The sequence below is a fragment of the Gorilla gorilla genome, chromosome 19 (genome assembly GCF_029281585.2).
Source record: "Gorilla gorilla gorilla isolate KB3781 chromosome 19, NHGRI_mGorGor1-v2.1_pri, whole genome shotgun sequence".
Lineage (NCBI taxonomy): Eukaryota > Metazoa > Chordata > Mammalia > Primates > Hominidae > Gorilla > Gorilla gorilla.
In genome coordinates this window covers 45605192-45622937 of record NC_073243.2, presented here as the reverse complement: position 1 = coordinate 45622937, position 17746 = coordinate 45605192, and the positions used below count along the sequence as shown (strand labels likewise).

The following is a 17746-nucleotide window of genomic DNA, read 5'->3' as shown; positions in this document are numbered from 1 at the left end:
AGGGAAGATATTGGATGTATGCAGTGGCATTGCATGCTGTGTGCTGAAGTCAGGAAGTGTGGGAGGACGGTCCATGCTAAAGGAAGGCCCAGCTGTCCCCAGGTGGGGTTGTTTTCCCTCTTGTTCTCATACTGCGCCCCTTTCTGTTTCATCCATTGTAAGGAGCTCTTCTCTGGAAGTTTTAGAATTTGTTACTCTTTCATTATTCCAAGTCAATGTAATAAGTGTTGGTCCTGGTGAATGCTTAATACCTGAGTTATGCTGAATTCCAATCGTAGTAACAAGAGACTATTAAAACCAAGCAGAAGATGGAATTGGAGGCCATTGTCTTCAGTGAAACAACTCAGAAAACAAAATAGCGCATGTTCTCACTTGTAAGTGGGAGCTAAATGGTGGGTACACATGGACATGGGGTGTGGAATGATAGACATCAGAGACTCAGAAGGGTGGGAAGGTGTGGGGGGTGAGAAAATACTCAGTGGGTAAAACATACATTATTGGGGTGATGGATGCCCCAAAAGCACAGACTTCACCACTATGCAATATGTCAAAGTAACAAAACTACACTTGTACTCCTTAAATTTACACAAATTTTAACAAACGAGCAAATAACAGCAAGTGAACGTACATAGCCACTATAGTCCTCTGACCATAAAGCCTTGATAGCACCATCACCCAGCCTCAAGTTTGCCCTGGGTAGCCCTGTTGCTCCAGTTGTACTTCCTTGGCCTCTCTTTGCAAATCTAAAGCACTGTCCTCGTGACCAATGACTCTTCTCTGATCTCAGCCAGGTTCGACTAGAGGCAGAGATGAGGGCTGCTGCAGGAGAATGCCCTGTAGAAATGTTTGGCAGAATAGCTCTCACTTTTTCCTGAGCCAACCCATCTCAGATTTTTTTTCTTGTAAAAGCAAAATAAATTCAATATTTGCCTACTGGAAACTAGAGCTAGTGCAATTAGACACAGACTCTCATCCTTCAGTTGTCTCATATAACAGATTGTTTGAGATTTCATTTTGAAAATTTACAGCTGATTATTCTGTCTTTTTATCGATTTTACAGAGACATGAGAGAAATGAAAAACCTTTTAAGCAAACTCAGGGAAACTATGCCTTTACCATTGAAAAATCAAGGTGAGTCTTGTCACTTCTCTTTGAGGCAGAGGATGTTTTTAATGGGATAAACTTGGGAATTGTTTCTTGGAAATTAAAGCATGTGTCTCACACAAACAGTAGAAGGCATTGAGCATTCATTAGTCTTTCCTCAAGAAGATATCAAAATGAGACTAGAAATTCTCTGGTGAACACAGAATGCTCTGAGGGGGCCCAAGGTACATTCTGACCTTAAAACGAACTCCTCCTCCACTGGCCCTATTACTCACTGTGGAAAGCACCATGCCAGGCACAGCAAGAGACTTAAGAACACCTACAAAGGAAGATCTCTGCCATCCACTTGTGTAATTATCTTTAAAAAGTAATCCAAAAAATTAACATATATTGAGAACTTACAGCATGCCACTATTCAAAATACTTTGCATGTATTAACTGTATTAACTTATTTAATTCTAAACAAATTTGAGGGAAATGCTATTAGTGTTTCCCAATTTACTAGAAACTGGCGCACAGAAAGGTTAGCTAAATTGGCCAAGGTCACACAGACTGTAAGTAGAAAAACTGGGATGTGAAATCAGGCAGTGTGTCTCCAGGTCTATCCTATGGGAGTATAGGCCCTAATGCACAAATGAGAGGGAGATGTTCACTAGAATGAGGGAAAGTCCTCTGCATGCCTTTTAAACTATTGTATCCTCAGTATCTGGAGCCTGGGACATAGTAGAATAACACCTGTCACAATCGATGTTTGTTAAATCTGCACCTACCTTTGCAGCCCCAGAGACTGACGATGTGTACAAAGGACCAATAATAAGTGCTTACATTAAGTATACATGGTTAGAGCAGCCACAGGTGAAGTACCAACTTCAGAGGATGGTACATAGAGGTGGAGAAAGGCTTCTAGGAGGCAAGAAAGAAACTCTTCTTGTTTTCAGTGAGCAAAGCCTGATGGGAGGGAAGACAGGGTGCCACTTGCCTTGAAGTGAGGAGGAGGAGGAGGAGGAGGATTTGGCAGTGGAGCTGGAGGCTCCTCTTGGCTCCAGGAGCAGCTCAGCAGAAGGTGGAGGGGTGGAAGTGAGAACACCAGATGAAGAGGCTGAGGAGTAGTGTGGCCTGAGCTACACAGGGGTGGAGGTCAGAAAATAAGAAGCAGGGGCCACAGCACATCAGATAGCTCAGAACATCCCCTGAAGGGGCCTGGTCACAAAGGCCAACTGGCTTGAGCCACAAGCGTAGTGTTTTAAGAAAGTAGAAAACATGCTGTAGTGATGAGAGACTGCTCTGACCACCACATGGAAGATTGTTGCCAGAAATAAGCACAGTGTTTAGAACAAGGGCTTTGAATTAAGGATAGCCTTGGGTTCAAATGCTGGCTCTGCCACCTACAAGCTTTGCACCCTGGAACAAGTTGTTTAACTTCTGCAAATGTATTTCCTCAACCCTGCAAAGGGGATAATAGTATCACCTACTTTAGAAGTCTGTTGTGGGGATTAAATGAAGCAATGTGTCATACACCTACTACCAAACTTAGAGAGCAAACACTTGACACTGTTACTATTATTGTTGTCACTGTTATTATTATTATTTACAAGTTGGCCAACCCAGCTTTGCTTAAATCACCATCAAATAGAGGAATCCCTGCTACCACTCACTCTGCAACAGATCATATGTAGTGTATATGTCAGGCTGGTCTTGAGCCTGCAATTCAAAGCATTGGCCCCAGGACTTTAGATCCACAGCTCATGTTTGAAGCTGGCCTCAGTGTCTTAATAGGTTTGGCAAGCCTCCTTCATCAGTAGCACGCTGGCCTCTCGCCCTCCCTCACATTCAGCTTTCCTAGAGGATGGCTGCCCAGGGTCCCCCAGTCTGAATTTCATGGGTGCCATGTCACCTATATTTTAAGCCACATCATCCTAAACATTCCCTCCCCATTTAGTGATCATTCATCCAGCAGTTTTTGACTGTGTGTTAATAGAAAAACAGAAATTTTGTTTTATTTGGTCATTTATAATCATAAAGAATATGATATAAATATTTTATGTGACTTTGTATCATCTTTATACACAGAAAAAAATAATTAGAATTTAATTACATTTTTAAATGTAATAATAATAATCAAAGGTTGATACTGTGAGTGAAAACATGAGTGAAAAGGGAATAGGCATCAAAATAAATTATACTCAGGACTTGAACCTTGGATCTATCTGGGGAACAAAAAGGAAAAAGCTAGAAAGGAGACATAAGGACTTATTCAGAAGGAAGTGGTAGAGTAGGATTTTAATAATCAAAAATAACTAATCTAAAGGATTGTGAGGAATTTGAGTTTCTTCACTGAGGGGAGAAATGGGAACCCTCAGCATGTGACAATACATCTCTGTTCTCTACGTGTTTAACATGACCTCACAGCCTGCTGAGCTGACCAGTGGGGAAGGGGACTGTGTCTGAACTGGAGGATCCAGAAGGAACCTGAAGAGTCTCCCTGGGAACATTTTGACAGATGCATATGGCACCATTTTAATGAACAAATCATATAGATTCTTCTTGCTACATAGACTGAGATAGACCATAGAGGCTTCCCCAATTCCTTTCTGGAATTCTTTTCAGGTGGTTTATTTATTATACAGGTCTAATATGTGCAGGAAATGGTACAGGGTAAAATGTGGAAAAAAGTATTCCAGTTCTTTTCTGTAGGACCTTATTGTCAAAACATGATTCTAACGGGATGAAAACCATTATAGAAAGCCATCTGTTTTCTTTCTGCCTTCTTATTTCCTTTCTCTTTTTATTCCATTTCATGGGTCCTCAAATCAGAAAAAAAGGGAAACGATACCACTCCTGGTCCCCGTTTTTCCTATCTCAACCCCTGACCACGTGAAAATGCTGCCGACTGAGTCCGCTATTCTCCAGGTTCTAACTCGGCCCTCAACTCCAAAACTGTTCCATGTTTATTTCAGCATTTAAAGACTTAATCATATCTTCTCCCCTTTCTACTACAGTCAAAACTCGGCTCCACAATGGTTTACTTTAAATCAACTTTCAGTGGAGAAGAAAGGAAGGTGGCCAAGGGCAGGAATTTTAATGGTTAGTGATTATGCCTTCATTTTCAGCCTTTTCTTTCCCGTCCATCGAGTTTAAGACTGGAGGCCAAGAGATGCACGAAAGAAAAGCAAGCCACCCTTGCACTGCTGAGTTCCACTGCAGGCTGCAGACAAGGGCCAGGTCTTCTGGTTGTCAGCCCGCTGTTCTTTCCACTGCTTCAGCGCCCCTCCTGTCCTACATTCTAGGACACTGGCAGTGCTGTAGGGAGCTTCATTAATTATGATAGTCTCGCTGTGTCAAATGGATTACAAATGGAACCACCTGTGGGGAGCCTGCAAGGTTACTGACAGAGGCTAAAAGGAGATTGGAAAGTGAAGGACAAGCATCTTCTAAATGCATGCTGTTATCAAACAAAACAAATCAGCAGAAATAAATTAAGCCTGAAGGACAGTTTTGCCTTTTCCAAAATTCTGACTTAGTGAATGCTGTGGGAGGTGTCGGTATGTTCATTCTTGCATAGAATTTGGTCGTTGATGCCATGCATGAGAATCAGTCGAGAAGTAGGTAAGTCAGGAATTGACCTGGGCTAGAATGAGTCCCCTCCTGTGAACAGTACTACTCCAGACTAATGTGGGCCTAGAGATAGTTCTCCCAAACTCATAGCATCCTCCTCCAATCAGGACCCCCACATCCAGAACCGAACCTGGCTGTGTGAGGCAGAAGAATTCTCAGATATCTGGCTGAAGAACACTGGGCAGTTATGCCACCATCTAGCCTAGAGATGACCTTTTAGGTCCTTCCCCCAAGGGCCTCATAAAGACTTTCTATGTTTCTAGCTGCTGTCTGAAAATTATTCTGGGCAGTTTTACCAGTAGCCCCATATCCTTTGCAATTTCTGCAATCTCTTGTCCAAGATTCAGTGTGACATATGTAAACCAATCTAATTTCTTAATGCATTACTCTATTATGTTGAGCTCCTACTCACAAATGTGAAATGTCTACTCACTATCTACTGAAGGAAGAACAGACCTCTCACCCCAGCAGCCTTTGTCCCCATCCTCATCCAACATATAATGGTCACCAATGATGTGTCAAATTCTGTGCTAGGTGCTGAGGAGGTCTCTCCTCCACTAAAACCTGTCCCTTTCAACAGGGAAAAATTGGATGGGAATCACCTAGGAAACTTTTCCAAATGCCATATGCCTCCTTTCTCACAGATTCTGGTAGAGCCTTCAGGGTTGGGCTGAAAACAACTATTACATATGCAGACACACACACACACAATTGGAAAGATGCAGAAATTAGTGCTCACAATATAATAATGCCATAACAGTTAGACATGGGTTGCTACAAGGTATATTAGATTCTCACCGAGCCTAGGCTTTAATTGAAAATGGGGGATTATTAGGGATTGCTTTTTAGAAAGTATCTGTGCTGAGAATTTTTAGGATGAGTAGCACTTGGCCAAAGAAATAGAAAAAAGATAGTCTAGGCAGAAGATTCTGGATGTGTGAAGGCATATGGGGAGATGAAATAGGAGGGGATTTTGATAACTGCAAGGACTTAAGTAGTTGGGAAAGTCTCTAGACAAAAGGCTTAAGAGAGAGACAAGAGCTGTACCATTAAGGCCCCTTAGGCCATGTTAAGAGGTTTGGGAGCCACTGGAAGGATTCCATAAGGAGGCAGGTGCAGTCATCCAGGTGAGAAATGCTTAAGATCTCACCTAAAGTCAGGGGATTGGAGAGGAGGACAGAGACAATTGGATGTGGTGCATAAGGAGAAGCAGAATCAAGGAAGAAACCCAAGTTCAGACTTGGAAAACGGAGTAAATAACGATGTTGGTCACCAAGTTAGAGAGAACAGAGGAGCAGTAGTAAAGGCAGAGAACAACAACTTTTGGACATGGGGGGAGCTTTCTGGAGCAGTGCTCAGTGGTTAATAGTGCTGAACTAAGACATGTGATCTGAGAGGACTGAAACACAGATTTGAGCATCATCAGCATAGTGGGAATTGAAGCCCTACCAACAGTGTGCAGACACAAGAGTCCTGGAATACCAAAATGGCAGGTTTGAGAGGAAAGATCAGTTTACAAAGGGGACTGAGATGAAAATCACAAGAGCATTATTAAATAAATCAAAGAAGGTTGCAAAGAAGGAATGGCCAGTGGTGAAGTTAAACATGAATTGGAAGTGTCCACAGGATTTAACAACAAGGTAGTCACTTGTGGTGTTGGCAAAAACAGCTTTCTTGGAATTTTGGGCATGGAAGCTTGGCTAAGGAGGAGGGGAAGTGAATGGCAGATGATGAGCTGGGGCAGCTGGGGTAAATTCATTAAGACTTTTATAAAGAGTTGCTTACAGAGCGGTGGGAAGATGGGATTGGATGCAGATGATGTGCCAAGAGCTGTAGCAATTGTTTATAGAAGCAATGGGAACGTGAAGGAATGCAGAAGCATGGAGCAGTCAGAAAAGACTGCAGGAAAAAAAATGTTTAAGCTAATCTTTGAAGGAGGGCTTGCCATTTGTCTAAGGAGGGAGGACTTTTCTGAAAAGAGAGGTGGCAAATGCAAAGGCAGCAGGCAAAAGAAAGTACAGGCATCGTTAGGGAATTCTAGGTAACTCTGTTTTGGACTATCTCCTCCTTCATAAGCCCTTCATTCCAGCCAGACTGGACTGTTCACTTGGACCCAAATTCAGGCTGCCTTTGATCACTTCTCTTTATTCACACCGTTCCCTCCATTCTGAAGGCCTATCCCCTGCCACCTTCACCAAATGTCCAAGTTCTCATTCCTCGTGGCCCAGCATGAACTCCAGGGCCTCCGTGAATCTTCCATAAACATCTTTTTCCTTCTCCTCCAAATGGGAGGAATCTCCCCCCTTCTCCTGCCTGGCATTCTCATAGCAATGTATTCAGATCTTTCTTACCGCATTTTTCATGAAGCCTCATAGTTACTCAAGGAAAGATCCTTGAGGCCAGGGACTATCTTTCTATTAGGATCCATCTTGGTATTATCCTCAGTACCCAATGTAGAGCCTTGGACTTAGCAGGCCTTCTGTTAATCCAGTGGTTCTCAAAGTGTGCTCTTAGGACCAGCAGCAACGTCTGGGAACTTGTAAGAAATGCTGATCCTCTGGCCCCACCCCAGAGCTACTGACTGAGAAACTCTGGAGGTGGGGTCAGCAATTTGTGCTTTAACAAGACCTAAGATGATGCTGATGCAGCTAATGTTTGAGAACCACTGGCTTAGCTGAGGGTCTCTCTCTTTTTTTCCCTGGAATAGATATTTGTAACTGCAGTGTAGTAGAAGCATTTCTTATCACCTATATAAGAAATCTTTTATCAGCAAAATAAATTTGAGCAATAGAGAAGTGGTTTGGGGGAATTGCAGTGTCCCTGGCTTTAGTAGCATTCAAGAATTAAATGTTGAGGCTGGGCATGGTGGCTTATTCCTATAATCCCAGCACTTTGGGAGGCTGAGGTGGGAGTATTGCTTGAGGCCAAGAGTTTGAGTCCAGTCTGGGCAACATAATGAAACCCTGTCACTCCAAAAATAAATAAAAAATTTTTTAAAAATCTAAAAGAATTAAACATTGAATGACTGAGGTTTGAACTTACTGGTGGCCAAATTTCCTATTCTCCCTCTTTTTTTTTAACTTTCTCCTGTGCTTTACTTACTCTGCTTCCCTTTCCACCTTTCATTTTCACATTTAAAACTGTCTTAGGTTACAGTTTTCTGAGAGTGAGTACTTTGGAGAAAAGATGCTATAAAAGTCTTAATTAGAAGCCACATCTAAACAAAAATTTGCAATAAAAAGCAAAGATTTTCCAATAAGTTCAAGTGGATTATTCCAGAAAATTTAGAATGAGTGGGGAAACATTCCCTTTTGCTTACATTCTTGCAGTCCTTCTGTTTATTCAGTGGTTCTCATAGGGTGGTTTTAGGACTAGCAGCAATGTCTGGGAACTTGTAAGAAATGCTGATTCTCTGGCCCCACCCCAGAGCTGCTGAGATAGGCTTTCAGAGACAGGATTTCGATCAATGTGGAGAGACACATTTCCTTGGAGCTGAATTCACTTCAAACCATCCCAGGAATACTTACTGCTTGGTAAATTTCAGCATTTACTGCAGGTGTCAGCTCCCTATGGTGTAGAAAGCTGCTCTGAATTTCTGCCAATCATTTTTTAGCTTTTCTATTACCTCAGCCTTAGGTGATAGTCAGACAACTCTAAGCAAGGCAAAGGTCTCACAAATGTGCAGCAAAGATGCCCCAAACCAGCAGTTGTCCTTAATAGGCAGCCTGACCTTGCTTCATGTCTGAGCACTTTCTCATCAATCCTAACAATTTATTCACTTGTGAGAGAGATATATAGTACACATAAATATATGTGTATATGTGGGTATGTATGTGTACATAATGTGTATATATATGCTATATATATGTATATCTGGATACATATATATGCTATATATATATATCTGGATACATATATATGCTATATATATGTATATCTGGATACATATATATGCTATATATATGTATATCTGGATACATATATATGCTATATATATGTATATCTGGATACATATATATGCTATATATATGTATATCTGGATACATATATATGCTATATATATGTATATCTGGATACATATGTATATATATAGAGAGAGAGAGAGAGAGAAGGCTGAGCGAGAAGAATTTCAATAGCTCAAAAGGCTGTGCTATTGAAAGGTTTTTAGGTTTTTTTTAATCCACTGTAGTGAGTGCATCACAGATATAAGGGTCAATCTTGAAACAAATTTCATAATATCTGTGTATAATACCTACTTGCTTTTAATATATACAAAAACAAGACAGTGGAACTAAATATATGACCACAACATACACGTACACATTTTCCCTTGTAAATACAACATTGTGGTAGATATTTCCTCATGTAAGAGGAGCAAAACACATCAGAGTTGCATTCTATAATGTATAAAGACCACTTCAGTCCCTCCCCAAATTAGATAAGTCTTTGGGGAAAGGGAAGGAGATACCAGAATTTAGAAAATAGATCTTCCAAGTCTTAAATAAAGAAAACTATGAAGATCTTTCTTTCCCATAAATATCTTCATAGTTTTGGTGACTCTGTTTTAGGGAAGCATTGAATTCCAGGTGAATTTGAGTTTCAGAAAGTGTATTCAGAGTCCAAAGGGACACTGAAAGGTAAAATTCTTTACCCCTCAGAATTTGCTATATCTTTGCCATATCCAACTAGGTTAAGTACATTGATCAATTCATGGTTAAAGAAGTAAGAGTCCTAAAAATGATGAGAAAATTAGTTATTTCTTTCTGCTCCAAATATTTCATGGTTTATCTCTGAGATGTTTTCCTGAAAACTGAGGCTAATGTTTAGTATCTAACACTGTTTTCAGTTTCTTAACTATTGGGAGCAAGTTAACTTTAAAAGAAAGATATCCTCTTTTTAACTCTCATAATGTTGACATCCAGATTATAGTAAATTATTTTTCACTATGGAAAGGACAATTATAGCCCTGTTTTTCTCCATGTTAACAGAATATGAGCTTTAAGAGAGGATTTTAATCCCTGGAGACTGGGAGGGTGGACTGTGTTTGATTCATTTGATATGCCCAGCGGAGGCGCCTGTTTTCTTCTCTGGCTTGGACTTGCTACTCTAGCTGTATCTAAATATATAACATAGTGCAACATTCCAAGGAACACTGTCAACCTTGGTGGGTGATACTAATTTACAAATAAGTATGACACATTAGAGCCTTTGGGAAGGGGAGGAGAAGCCCAGGCACTTAGATGACACTTTATGTAAGAGGACTGGAAAGCCAGAATCTATTTTTGCTCTCAACAGTTTCCTAAGCATTGTAAACCAAAAAGTATCTGAGACACATCTCAGTCAATGTAGAAATTTATTTTGCCAAAATTAAGTACATGCCCATGACACAGCCTCAGGAGGTCCTGAGAACATGTGTCCAAGGTGGTCAGGCTACAACTTGGTTTTATACGTTTAGGAAGACATAAGACATTAATCGATACACATAAGATGTATATCGGTTTGGTCTGGAAAAGCGGGACAACTGGAAGCGGGGCTTCTAAGTCATAGGCAGATTCAAAGATTTTCTGATTGACAGTTGCTTGAGTTATTATCTAAAGACCTGGAAGCAACAGAAAGAAATGTCTGCGTTATTATGATAGGGAGTCATGGAGACCAAGGTTTTATCATGTAGATGAAGCCTCCAGGTAGCAGACTTCAGCAAAAATAGATTATAAATGTTTCTTATCAGACGGAAGGAGTCTGTTCCATCAGTCTTAAGGTCTCTGTGTTGATGTTAACTCGTCAGCTTTGTCTGAATTCCAAAAGGGAGGAGGATATAATGAAGAATGTTCAACTGCCTCTTCCCAACATGGCCTGAACTAGCTTTTCAAGTTAACTTTGGAATGCAGTTGGCTGAGAGGAGGGGGCCATTCAGGTGGTTGGGGGGCTTACAATTTTATTTTTGGTTTACAGCATCTAGGCTCAGTAATCAAGAAAAACAAGCCCTCTTCTACGAATCAGTTCGATTGAGGTGGGGCACATTCTTCACTTTAGCTATCTCTTCATCTAACTTCTGCTTCTGTGCCCTTTGCCAAGCTTCCATCCTCTTTAAGGTTAGGACAGGGAAAGGAGGGAACTCCTTAGCCCCACTCTGGGAGGAAAGTGCAACTAGTCTTGGCGGAGCTTAGGTACGTAACAGTCACCAATGCCAACCATCTTGTTGCCCTTAGCTCCAGTCTGACCATGTCCTAGCACTGCCCCAGTTGGAAAATTCTAGATTATCCCCTCGTAGTCCTTTGCCTCTGGGACCCACATTGACAAGTTCTGCTTCAACAGGATATTTCTACCCACCTTCTCTTTTGCTTTGCACTTTTTTAAAAAACCCAACTCTTTAAACCAGATTAGATTTACTGGTTTATTTCTTCCTCTACTTGTCATGATCCTAAAAATTTCAAACCAAAACTTATTAATTCAACAGCTGGCAGTCTTCTCTGAATGCCCTTGTGTACAGAAATCTATAGAAAGTGCTGGGGAAAGACTCAATAGGAAATACTTGAAACATGAAGAGACATGAAGTCGATGAATGAAGGTGCGATAATGATCCAATGTAAAGGAAAATAGTTAATAATAGCTATTTTAACTAAATGCTTCCTCTATGCTAGACAGTAAGTTATTCACTATAGCTAAATGTTTTTCATAGATTATTTCATGTAATCCTCACCTGGGCTAAGTTTTATTAAACTCTATTTTACAGACAGCTTAGCAAGCTTCAGTTACATGTTCAAAGTCACAGAACTGGCAAATAGCAGTGGCAGGTTTAGAAAAGAAGCCAGACTTACTCATAAGCATGGGTTCTTTCAAATAAGGTATATACGTTTCCCAACTGAAAGATTGCCTCTAAGCAGTTTCAATTCAATTTTAAGCAGTGGTTCTCAGCCTTGAACTCTTTTGCCTCCCACCCCAGGGAACATTTGGTCATAGCTGGGGATATTTTTGGTTGTCACAAATTGTCATACAGTGCTACTGGCATCTGATGAATTGAGGGATGCTGCTAAACATTCCACAGTGCTCAGGACAGTACCCCACAACCAAGAATCATCTGGTCCAAAATGCCAACAGTGCTGAGGTTGAGAAATCCTGATTAGGAGGATGGTGGATTTTTAAAGCCACTTCCTAAAAAGCAGGTTGTTGTGTCTATACCTCACTTATGTGCACATTATGTCCCATCACAGATGACAGCAGCCTTCTGAATCTAACTCCCTACCCCCTGGTGAGAAGACGGAAGAGAAGGTTCTTTGGGCTGTGTTGTCTCGTCTCAAGCTAGGTGGCTCCTCCTGGAAACCCACTGAGAACATCTGAAAAAAAATCACAAAACCCGAGGACCTCCAGACAGCTGAACCACACAGTTATTGGTTTTTGACTATGTTTTCTATGCTTCCTTATTACTTTTATCTGCCTCCCCCTGCCCTTTTAAATGATTTTACACTTGAAAGCAGCTGCCGTCAAGAAAAAAAAGAACAGATTCAAAAACCAGGCTATTTTTAAAAGGGAATTTTAAAGCTGACATTGTGCATGTCTGCTCCAAACCACGCCATGACAGATGCAAGAATTATGATTTTTAAATTATTTAAAGGTTTTTTTAAATGTATTATACAGAGGAAAAATATTTCACATATAATAGTATATCTATAGCTCTTGCTGATCTCATGTTAAAATTTATCGTATATGAAAGAAGTCTTTAAACATAGAAATCTATTTAAAACTGAAAAACTGTGTTCAAAAATCCAATCTATCAATATCATTAGAAATAATATTATAAGCAAACATATACCACCTCACCTATTGCTTTCTCTGCACTCATTTACATTTAGTCTTCCATTCTGTCAGAATCTAAGAGCTTCAACATAAAAGTATCTTAATTTATAATGCAACAAAAACCACATATGAAAAGTACTAAAATTTTGTAAATACACAATAATCCTAATACCTTCGTACAAATGCATATGGGCAACTAATTTCTTTTTGATCCAATGATGTCTTTTTCAGCTTCTTGGAGAATGAAGTAATCCAGTTAGGAAATGGTGTAGTAACATATACAATTGCCCTCAAATGTAAAATCAAATATTATTACATTTTGTTCTAATTGAAATCTGAAGCATGGTGTCTGCACATCAGCATAGTGTTAAATCTTATAGGGCATGCTGGAATTAGCTCAGATCATAAAAATATTTAACATTTTACATTGTTAATAAAGTTTTTTAGTTAAGCTAAGCTTGTCTCATTTTAGATGACTATGCAGATAAGATTTTTCCAACGTGTACTTGGTGTCTTGTCTTATGCTTAGACTCTTGAAAGCAGGACACATTAAGCAATACTATATTTTAGAAAGGAGGAAGCCACATGCTTTGTTTTTCTGCTCACAGCTTTGTTGTGATCTTCCTTCACTAAACTTGTAACATGGTACAAATTTTGTTATACCGTCTCCTGTTCTTCCTTTGGCCCATTTCCCAGACAGAATTTCCCATGGGTTGAGAGATCAAGTCTTTGCACTTTTTTTCTTGTTTTCCATAGTCTGAAAAACCTTCAAGTCAGACAGGAGGCACCAGTGTCTAGTACAATAGAAGGATGAGCTAGATGCCGATAAGGGGTTTATCCAAGACACATCTTTAGTCCTAACCCTGTTCTTTCCCAGTACTTATGTGCACAGGCATTTATATGTATACCAATATTTTTACCTAAAAACTAAATATATTAAGGCCTTTTGCTTTAGTGAAGATGAACTACTGTAATAATTATTGTATTAGGTTGAATTATATGAAATTTCCTATATTTGACTGTTTTGACCTACAAAATGGCAATTTCATATAGTTCACCCTAATATCCGATGTGGAAATTATACTTGGAATTGTCTTCTAGCTCTTTTGATTGAAAGTGAAAGAATTAAAGGGTTGGAAGAGAACGTTATACAGGTCTCTATTTAGATCATACCAGCTGGTTTTTGGCCTTATTCTTTGAATCTAGAGTTGTGTTCCAATGAACCAGTAATTAATGCATGGTTATAGATATACCTGGCTTCAAAAAAAAAAAGAAGTAGCCGTAGAAAGCTATATGAGAAAATCACAATTTTCTAAATCAAATATTTGTAAAACAATTTGGCTATTTAAAAACTCTTAGGGTGAATACTCCCTGGAAAAGCAAGCAATCCAGACTTATCTGGTCTGCAAACCTTGATTTCAGCTTAATATCCTTTCCTGAATCTAATTCATTTTCACCCACTAAGGTCATTTCATTTAAGATCCATTGTTTTCGAAATTTTGAAGTAGCCCAGTTTGGCAGCTCTCAGCACCTGCCTCTGCCCTCTCCTATACTTCAACTATATTGAACTCTAGCTTCAATCTAGTTCCTACTAATCCATGCAAAAGTTATTAACTGATAAGCCCAATCTTGTTCAGCACGTTCTTCTAAATGCCTGACCTAAATAACTTCTGCTTGGTTAACTTGGGTTCATTCTCGCCTTAGCCTCAGTGTGAAAGTAACACTTACCTTCTGTGCAATTGTCCTTTGTACAACTGAAGACTGTTAATAAATTCAGGTCTCACCTCCATGTCTGAAAAGGCTGTAGTAGCTATTCATGGAGATGGGAATTTGTCTAATTACCTAGCCAGAGTTTGCATATTTAAGGTAATATATTCAGCTACCGTATCTTTTATTCATAGTGCCTGTTTTCCAGCCTTTGATCAGTTTTGTAGTTCCCGTGGATAAACTCCAAGATCTAAAGATCCTCTTTCAGTAGCATATACTAAAATTAAGTTTAGTGCTCAAAATCCTGGTAACCTACACTGGCCCAAGGTTACAGTAGGTAATTCACCGTCTCACATTAGACAGGCCAATGCATCCCTTAGGAGCTGCCCCGCTCTCCTCTCACCTACCAAAGGATTTTCTCAGGTGTGGTTCCAAGCGATAAAGTTCTACTGTCTCGGCTTCCTGCTGGTAATTCGCTTTCAGATTAGCAATAACACTGAGCTGATCTCTAGGGTTAAGAAGAGAACATTGAACTCATTTTGTCGCATGTACCCACAGGCTTGAAACAGAAAATGATGTAAACTTTTGTGGCATACATTCACCCATTTTCCCACCACATCTTTAATATCCTGTGTTGATTTTTTTTTCAAATTACAAAGACAATACATGTTCTTTGTGGGAAATCTGAAAAATACTACCAAATAGAAAATAAAAATCACCTGAATTCCACCACGACCACATTGTTTAAAACCACATTTCTGGGTTTTAAATCAGTCAGTGGCTGGGCCCGAAGGCACTTTTGGGTAAGATAAGTGAAGAAATGCCCACAAGGCCAAGGTGTCACTTTAAAAAACAAACAAAAAAAACAAGCCAGAAAAAGAAAAAAAATCTGTCCGCTAATGTTTTGCACGCATCTAGGAGCAGACTCACTGCAAACCTCTGGTTATGCCATTATTCAGGGGTACAAAGAAAGCTTTAGAAGTAGCATAGTCCTGATGCCTCCTCTAATGAGTTAAAGCTCTTGGGGGAAATTCTAAAATTGCCAGACCATTTTGTTTCTCTGTGCTCCTACGAAACCAGTCGGGATACTGAGTGTTTGGCAATACTGCCACCTACTGAAAGCTGAGCTTCAGAGTGAGGTGAAATAAAGACAGAATGTAAAAGCATCTACTTTGTTTTAAACAGCAAACAAATGGACCAGATTAACAATGATCCCATCTGGAATTTAAAACTCTGAAAGTGTCAACATTGAAAGGATTAAGGAAATCATCCGGTCAAACTTCCCACCCTACCCACATACCCAGGCAACGTCTATCATTTCTTTTGTCTTAGGAATGTCACCAAATACAAAATGCTCAACTTTCAGGTAACCATAGGTAGGATGAGAAAAAGCTGTGATACTACTGGCCTCAGGATAAATTATTAGAATTAAATATATAGACCATAATAGACCTAAGAATATAAAAGAATTGAGTATATTATAAAAATGACATTTCAGATCTATCAGAAAAGTTTGGATTATTAATTTATATTGGGATAGCTGGTTAGCTATTTCTTGAGAGAAATATTAGACCTATACCTCATAATTTTTATCAGAATAAATTCCAGATGAAATGAAGATTTACATATTCAAGCACATAAATAAACATACAACAAGACTAGCAGGCAATGTGAATCGATATTTATATAATTTTAGTGTGAAAGAAGCCTTTCTTTGAGTGACACCAAAGGAAAAAAACAGAAAGAAAGGATGGATGGAATTTGACTGATTAAAAATGCTAAACTCCTATATAGTAAAAAATAACAAACCAAATTGAGAAAACAATATATGCAACAAGAAGTATAGATCTCAAATACATATTAAGAGCTTAAACATCACTACTTTTGGGACATTTCCATGATCTACAATCCCCTTCTCAACCAAGTGTTTCCATTTCATTCTTTCCTTATTGAACGTTTTCATTATTGCTTGTTTAATTGCCTGTTTATCCCTATTAAATTGGAAGTATAAGAAGGCAGCAACCATGTCTATTTTGTGTATTGTTGTATCCATAACACCTAACACAGTGCTACACAAAGCAAATGCTGAAAACATTGAATGAGTGAATAATGAATGAATAAATGACATTTTATAATTCAAGGAGAATCAAACTTTCCAACAGAAAATTGGACCAAGAACACAAACTGGCAATGCACAATAAACTAAAATAACCTACTAATAATAAATATGAAAGTGTTTTAATATACTAGTAATAAAAAATGCAAGTTAATATGATATACTCCTTTTTATATGTCAGAAAGGCAAAGGGTATAAAGAATTAAAATTCCCAGGGACAAAAAGGAAGTACAGAAATAAACCTCTTACAGAGTCCACAGGAATGTAAATTGATTCCACCTTTCTGAAAAAATATTTTGGTAATATAGTTTTCCTGCATGCCTAGTAATTCCACTTTAGGGAAATTCTCCTTTAAATGGGTCAGAAAATAAAATGAACTAAGATGCATTTATTCATTATTCAAAAAGTATATGCAAGAAAGGAGTTTATAGCAGCATTATTTGGATAAGCAGAAAAATGTAAATAAGCCTACTTTATAGGGTTGGTTAAATATGGTACATCCTTTCAATGGAATACTGTGTACCAATTAAGAATAAGCACCATATGTGTATTTATTGAAATGTACAAGCTATATTGTTAGATGAAAAAGGAAGTTATAGAGGAATATTTATAGTACGATCCCTTTTTAAAAATATATGTATGCATGTGTGCATTAAAGAGTCTGAAAGGATACTTGCCAAAGTGTAAAAGCATTTATCTCTGGGAGGTGAGATTTGGAGCAATTATATTTTCTTTTTGCATATCTGTAACTTCTAATTTTTCCACAATGAGCATGTAGTGTCTGTAAAATTTTTCAGGGAATAAACAATGATGTTCACAATATATATTAAATGAAAAACACATGTTATAAAACAGTATGTATAGTATGACACAATATTTGTAAAAAAGAAAATTATATATAAATATATCTATGTATGTATATATATGCATAAGAAAGCTAGAAGGACATACACTAAAATGTTAATAGTAGTTATGGGTAGTGGGATTATGGGTGATTATTTTTTCTTTTTGCTTTTCTGTGTTTTCTAATTTTTCTACAATGAACATGTATTACTTGTGTAATAAAAACTAATAATAAAAGTTTTAAAAAATGAATATGTGAGAGGGACATTTTTGACTCACTACTTGTCTTCATCCTCTTCCCCACCCTATTCCCATCCCCTCCTTGGCTTATTCTTTGTCAAAATATGGGCAGTGGGGGTATGGGCACCAGAGCTTTTGAGAATAGAAGAGACAGAGAGACACAAAGACGGGTGAGAAGGAAAGAGAAAGGAAGGAAGGGCCTGGAAAAGAAGGTAAGAGAGAAACAAAACCTGGCAAGTGAAGTCACTAGAGGAAGGAGTAAAACAGATTTAGAAACTTTTTCACTAACAAGAGCAATGTCTTTAAATTTAGCTCAGGGTTTCTGAT

General features: G+C 38.7%; 1 protein-coding gene across 3 annotated transcripts in view; it reads left to right on the top strand.

Moving 5' to 3' along the window:
* The window catches only part of RGS7BP (regulator of G protein signaling 7 binding protein), a 109007-nt gene extending 91576 nt beyond the window's left edge, over nt 1–17431 (top strand). The window contains exons 5-7 of one of the 3 annotated variants that reach the window (XR_002003409.3): nt 1061–1131; nt 4104–4188; nt 11931–12019. Coding sequence is in view for 2 of the 3 variants with exons in the window: in XM_055366867.2 (XP_055222842.1) it covers nt 1061–1131; nt 4215–4423 (280 nt within the window). In the remaining variant the exon portion in view is untranslated. Of the gene's footprint in view, nt 1–1060; nt 1132–4103; nt 4189–4214; nt 8163–11930 lie in introns of those variants that run through there. The other 2 variants (XM_004058795.4, XM_055366867.2) reach the window with 2 other exon arrangements.
* The last annotated feature ends 315 nt before the right edge of the window (nt 17432–17746 follow it).